Source organism: Malus domestica, chromosome 05 (assembly GCF_042453785.1).
Source record: "Malus domestica chromosome 05, GDT2T_hap1".
NCBI lineage: Eukaryota > Viridiplantae > Streptophyta > Magnoliopsida > Rosales > Rosaceae > Malus > Malus domestica.
Genome location: NC_091665.1, coordinates 5,095,851 through 5,102,975, shown reverse-complemented (window position 1 = coordinate 5,102,975; position 7,125 = coordinate 5,095,851). Strand labels below are relative to the sequence as shown.

Genomic DNA, 7,125 nt, shown 5'->3' with positions numbered 1-7,125 from the left:
TTTCAAGCCTCTTGCATAAAATGACTTTAATCCACCAATTTTCTACTGCAACCTAGAACTACACCTGACTACTGACTAGAGAACAACCAAACTATAAATCAATGAAAACAGAACAAAAGAACTCATACGCAACAGTGCTCCAAAACAAGAAAGAACAAAAGAACAATGAAAACAAAAAATCAGTAACAGACGATTTGCAAAATAGGAAAGAAAGAGAGGAAAAAGTTCTTGAGTGGAATAAGCTGCTTAACTTCAAAGTTTTCATTGTCCTATGAGCAAGAAAAACTGTGTTGATGCGCAAAACCGGAGATCTTGGAACAACGTAAATCTGACCGTGAATCTGCAAGAAATGTAAATAACACAAGATGTATTGTGGTTCACCCCAAGGTTTGGGCTACGTCCACACTGGTTATGTATTTATCCGAGGGAGAGAGAGCTCTGAGAGTGAGAGCTTTGAGAGGGGGTGAGGAGCCTTAGGAATTGGTCTCCCCTAATTGTGAGGGTGAGGGGTCCTTTTATAGAATAAGGACTCCTTGCTTATTACATATTTGCCCATTCCTTTATCACATAATTACATTTAAGTCCCCCGAGTATTTGTACGAGATCTAAATACGAGGCCCTAAATATGGTATAAACAAACTGCATTCATGAAAATTCTTGATTTTGCTATCAATATATAATGTGGTATGCAGAACACTCGAAGAAAGTGCTAATGTTATTCCAGCCCCCTCAATATGACCGATGCTCAGTGCTTACAACAGAAATAAACATAGTTTCATCTTGTCCCATATTAAAGATTCAATGGATTCAACTTCGATTTCACATCCAAGACTTTAAAATGAATCTTTGATTCAAACGAACTCTAACCCAGTTCCCCTTTTGAATATTTGATTCAAACGAACACTAACTGTAAAATTAATTTAATTACAAATTATTAACTAAACTAACTAATACAAGTTCTAAGTTCTTACCATATTAGATGAAACGAAGAGCTGGTGAATGATTTGCCAAGTCTGTTTTGCAGAGCTTTTGATTTGCAGAGTTCAGGGCTTGCAGATGAAGGGGATCTGGGGATGCAAGCAGTGAGGTCGCAGAGATGCAAGCATCCAGGTCGCACGTAGTGAATTCAGGGCATTGATATCGATTGTGGAAGAGATGAAGATGAGTTTTGACTTTTGAGAGAGAGATGAAGATGAGTTTTAAGGAAAAGATGAAGATGAGTTTCAACCTTTAGGACTCAAAGTGCAAAATTGGATGATAGTCTAGTTGAATAATTAAAAGTTTAAAACATAACATTTAATATCTGGTGCGGTTTCGGTTTCGATTTCGGTGCGGTTTTGAAAACCAAAAACCGAAACCAAATCGTTTTTTTTGCCGCGACTCGGTTTCAAAACCGCAAAACCAAACCATTTGGTGCGGTTTGATTCGATTCGTGTTTCGGTTCTAAGTGCCCACCCCTAGAAGCAACCAACTTTCGGACACCATTGTCGCTCTGAAAACAACGAAGCTCTTGATGGCAGAATTTCTCCCAGCATATAATAGATCTAGGAGACTCTGAAGAAGATCAACGCCCCTATTTGGTACATAATTAGGACCCATCACAACGATAACACGGTGCCATGTGGATATATAAGTAAAGAAGTTAAATGGTTCCCTCGCTCACTCTGCCCGGTATACTATCAGTAGTTTCTAAATAGAGATTTCACGATGATAGACTACCAGATTCAAAGTGATTCACTCAGGCTACCAGATTCAAAGTGATTCACTCAGGCATTTAAACACTTCAAGAATAAAATTCAGGACCCAATTATCCGAAAAACCTTGGGAAATTTGGAAAAGTAACCAAATTTTGGATCCCATATAGAATTATAGCCACCATCTTAGGTTTATGATAATTATATCCCAAAATTGATATAAAAGTACTAATATACCCTTTGATACACCTTTATAATTTTGTATCAAAATTAAAACTCAAAAAATAGACAATTAAATCCCCTTTCTACTACAAGTTCAGAGACAGAAAACATATCAAAATCAGATAATGCAGAAGAGAAATGCCAAATGAAAACTGATACAAAATTTGCAATGGACAAAAAGCAGCTAATAGGTAATGATCTTCTTTTTCATGCTTGCTAGATGCCCCAAACTTGTAAAAAACAAAAATTGCTAAATGTAAACGAATCAATGTGTGTGGTGTGGGGCAGTAAATATATATATTGACATGTTCTCCAAGTGATCTTAGCCATGAGTGTTCATGGCTTCCCAGACCATGCTCTTTGAGACTGGATTCATCAAAAGACTATTTTTGAACGACAATAAATAAATTTTTCTTATCATACACAAATCAAACCGAGAAAATCCTTTTGTTCACACGGTCTATTTTTTTCTTTGGAACCCAAAAAAAAGAACTCGGTAAGACATTGGGATAATCTCATATTTGATTTGGGTTTTTTGGATTTGTTTTCAAACTCTCTCCTTATCTCTCAATTTCTATTTTAAGGGTATATTAGTATTTACATATCAATTTTTGGTTATAATTATCATAAATTTAAAAGAGTGACTATAATTCTATATGGGGTTCAAATTTTGATTATTTTTCCAAATTTCCCAAAAACCTTCATCTGGAAATTAATTAATTTTTTGTTCTTTCCGGGAAGAATTTGTTGCTCAAGAAGATAAAAAAAACATTAAATAATTTGCTTAGTCAACGGAACTGGACACTTGGTTTTCCATGTCTCTTTCTTCGGTCATTATCTAAATTTCAGATGTTGGTGATGGATACGCAAACAGAGATGAGAAAAGCTTGTAAGTTGGCCTTTAACTCTCTCCTTTTCATTTGTTCCTGCAACTTTTTTTTTTTTTTTGGTGGGATTTTTTGGTGTAGTTTCTGCAGTCTGTTAAAAATCTATGCTCCTTGTTGTTGGTGTCTTGCTAGTTCTTGATCAAGAGACCTTGTTTATAATTGTTGGTTTATGCGGATGTGATCACGCTACCTTCTTATCAAAATTTTAGACCTTGATAATGGATGTGCAATAAGAGAAAGCTTGTAAGTTGACCCTTCACTCTCTTTAGTCTTTTCCTTTTAATTTTTCCTTGTTTTTTGATTCGAGCGATACTGTCATAAACTAGGAGGATGGGGAAGTTTCCTTTTGTTCCTACAATTTGTTCTTCTTTTTGGTGGGAGTTTTTAGTGTAATTTTCTGCTGTTGAGCTTTTCTTCTTGTTGTTTCTCTCTTGCGTGTTTGTAGTGAAAGACCCTGTTTTCAATTTATTTTTGTGGGTTTTTGTAGCTGCTATCATCCCAATTTTCCGGTTTCGTAATCTTGTTGTGGTTTGTAATCCTATGAGAAAGAAATATGGTCAATAGAAGATGAACCTTATGACAAATGTAGTAGAGAACCTATATATTTCTTAGATTGCTGTACATAAATACATATATATAATCCTTTCCAGCTCCTAAATAACGGCTATTGCCAATGTATATCACTATCAGTATAAGAATAGATAAAACAGAAGTAGGGTTTAATAATGCGAAAATTAGCTTGGTGTATTTCAACCATATAAAAAACTTCATACATGTGTTTAAGACCAAACTATTTCAGATTAAATAAGTATCGTTATAAAACAAGTATACAATCCAAAAGATCAAATTATACCATATTTTGCGCAAGCTGTTTGTTGCAGACGAAAAAACATGTTTCTTTCCTATTCATTGCTGCCTCTATTACTCAAGGCGTGGAGGAAGATTATTGGAAGGGGTAAGGAAGGGTTCTGATATAATTTCTGTCGGCAAATAATTGAAACAAACAATATATGTTAATCTATTTATATAGGTCTTAACATGCATAGTTGCCTCTAGCAAGGATCCGGTTCAGTTCATCATCTTCCTTTTTATTATTCATTCATGTTTGGGGTCTTTTAAGATGCTATCAAATTTCTTGATTTCATCAAGTGTCTGCTGCAGCTGATCATTGCGAATGGCGTTGAGAACCCAAAAAGCCTCTGCATCCCGATGGACCCATGATGTGTTTTTGAGCTTCAAGGGTGCCGACACCTGTAAGGGTATTGTGTCCTATTTATACCACGAACTGCAACATGTTCAAGGGATTAGAACATTTAAGGATGATCGAGAGATTGAAAAAGGAACAACTATTTCTCCGGAGCTCTTAAGTGCAATTGAAAACTCACATATTGCAGTTGTCGGTCTCTCGCCAAACTATGCTTCTTTCACATGGTGCTTAGAAGAACTTACAAAGATTCTTCAATGCATGAAAGGCAAGGGCACTGTTCTGCCAATTTTTTATAATGTGGATCCCTCCAATGTACGAAAACACACTGGGAGTTTTGCAGAACATTTTACTAATCATGGCGAAAGGTTTAGGGAGGACATAGGGAAGGTGAAGAGGTGGAAAGATGCTTTAACAAAAGTGGCCAATATCTCTGGGTTCAATCCACAAACCCACGAGTAAGCATGCGTGAACTTCTCCAGACTCGAGTGTTGCTCTGATGCAACTTTTTACCTTGTTTTATGTGTGGATTATATTTTTGACTTGATCATCATTATGCTTTTTCTTCTTCTTGTAGGTCTGAAAGAAAGCTTATTGAAGACGTTGTTAAATGGGCGTGCAGTAAAGTGCATCGCACATTCACATTGCTAGATTCCACAGAGTTGGTGGGAAATAAGTTTAGATGCGAGCAAGTAGATTTTCTTTTAGCTTCTGATGCAGATGATGTTCGCTTTATAAGAATATGGGGGATGGGTGGAACTGGAAAAACAACCATTGCTAAGCTAGTTTATGATAGCATTTCTTTTCATTTCGAAGTTTAGCAGTTTTCTTTCTAATATTAGAGAGGTTTATAAATGTGGTAATCTAGTTGATCTACAAAGACAGATTCTTTTTCCGATCTTGAGGGAACAAATTACCCAAGTATGGGATGAACAGTGTGGAACCTCTTTCATTAAGACTTGCTTCCATAATAAAAAGGTTCTTCTCATTCTTGATGATGTGGATGAATCAAGACAATTTGAAGTATTGGTTGGAAAGAGGGATTGGTTTGGTAAGGGGAGTAGAATCATCATTACAACTAGAGACGCAAGTTTGTCAGTCAATCATGACATACAGATATCACATCGAGTTGAAGGATTAGATAATGATGAGGCTCTTGAGCTATTTAGCCAGAACGCCTTTCAGAAGAATTAGCCTGACAAAGGTTTTCTGGAATCGTCCGAGTGTTTTGTAAATTATGCCCAAGGCCTTCCACTAGCTCTTAAAATTTTGGGATGTTCTTTGTATAAGAGAGATCAAGATGAATGGAAAAGTGAATTAGAAAAGCTACAGAAAATTCCTAAGTCAACAATTTTTGATGCACTCAAAATAAGTTATGATGGACTAGATGAGATGAACAAGAGAATATTTCTGGATATTGCACATTTCCATAAGGGGAAGGACAAAGAGGAAGTAATTGAAATACTAGACACCTATTGCCTTTATGGTCTGATCGGGGTAGATGCTCTCATCCAGAAGTCCTTATTAACTATGGAGAAATCCCAGTTTCATATTTCATACATCAATGTGGAGATGCATGATTTGGTACAACAAATGGCACTGGAAATTGTTCATCAAAAGTCTTGTACTGGAGAGCCTGGTGAACGTGTTCATTTGTGTCATCCTGAGGACATCTTTCAAGTGTTCATTAACAACACGGTAAGAAGCCACGTAGAAATATCTACTTTTGAAAGAAATATTATTTCTCATACACAATATTAGACTTGAATGTGGAATTAACTTTTCCTTCATGCCTGTTCTTAATTAACAGGGAACGAGCCAAATTGAGGCATAGCCTTACGCATGGTGGGACTCGAAAGGGTAGATTGGAATTGTGAAGCCTTTGCTAAGATGCATAAGCTGAAATTTCTTGAATTTGATAATGTGATCATTACTTCAATCCCTAGAGTTCTTCCTAATTCCTTAAGAATTTTGAAATGGAGCTGGTATCATTCCGAATCTCTCCAGCGAGGTTTTCAACCGAATTTGCTTACCAAACTTGAGATGTGCCACAGCAGACTTGATCAGCTCTGCGAAGGAAGAAAGGTAAGTTTACTGACAGTGTAGTTTGTTATGTGATATTGAGAATTAAAGTTTTCTTAATTTAAATGACAGTTATTTTAGAAAAAAAAGTTAATTTTCAGCCATGTGTGTCATGCCAGCAGAGTAACAGAAATTCTAACGGAGTTAGCCTTAAGGACCAATACTACATATTTTAAGAAGTTCATATACCTACAAATCTAATAATTTAGCTCTAAGGGCCAAACTGAAACTCAAGTGAGAGTTCAGAGACTAATATGCTCTGATGTCTTATATAGATTTATTACAAGACAGGAGTGATTGAGGCTTATTGCTAATAACCCGCATTATTTTGAATTTATTTTAGAATGTTCATTAAAAGTTTGACAGACATGTGTCAAGAGGTGGAAGCTAATGATTGCCCTTTCTTATTTATTCAACAGGACTTTCCAAACTTGAAATTTATGGATCTTAGTTACTCCAGAAACCTGATCTGTACCGTAGATTTCTCTGGTCTTCCAATCTTGTTGGGTTGGAACTTTTTTGTTGTACGGAGTTAGTCTTTATCCACTCATCCTTTGCAGTCCTCAAAAGACTTATTTCTTTGAATTTAGAAGGCGGCAAAAGTATTAGCAGTCTCCCACGTAAGGTGGAAATGCATTCTCTTGAATTTGTCAATCTATATGGCTGCACAGGATTGAAAAACATTCCAGAGTTTTCGAGAGAAATGAAAAATTTGTCAAAGTTGTTTTTAGGTTGCACTGGTATTTAGAAATTACCTTCATCAATTGAACATCTGATTGGTCTTAAACTACTAGATGTGAGCAACTGCATAAGTCCAAATGTCATCTGTAATTTGAAGTCTCTTGAAGTGCTCAACATTAGAGGATGCTTACAACTCAAAAAACTCCCAGAATACTTGGGGAAGATGGATTCTCTGAAGGAGATTGACTTAAGTGGAACTTCTATAAAAGAGCCAATACCTTTCCTTGTTCTTTTGAAAAATCTCAAACGTCTATCTTTTCGGGGATTAGCTCAACCAGAGCGCACGTTAGGCCTT

At 36.1% G+C, this 7,125-nt stretch overlaps 1 protein-coding gene across 1 annotated transcript; it reads left to right on the top strand.

The window, feature by feature from the left end:
• Window positions 1-3,977: 3,977 nt before the first annotated feature.
• LOC139196011 (TMV resistance protein N-like) lies at window positions 3,978-5,841 on the top strand. The gene is made up of 4 exons (XM_070821674.1): window positions 3,978-4,465; window positions 4,585-4,732; window positions 5,298-5,705; window positions 5,818-5,841. Exons 1-4 carry the CDS (start codon window positions 3,978-3,980, stop codon window positions 5,839-5,841), a joined length of 1,068 nt encoding a protein of 355 aa, XP_070677775.1.
• Window positions 5,842-7,125: the final 1,284 nt, after the last annotated feature.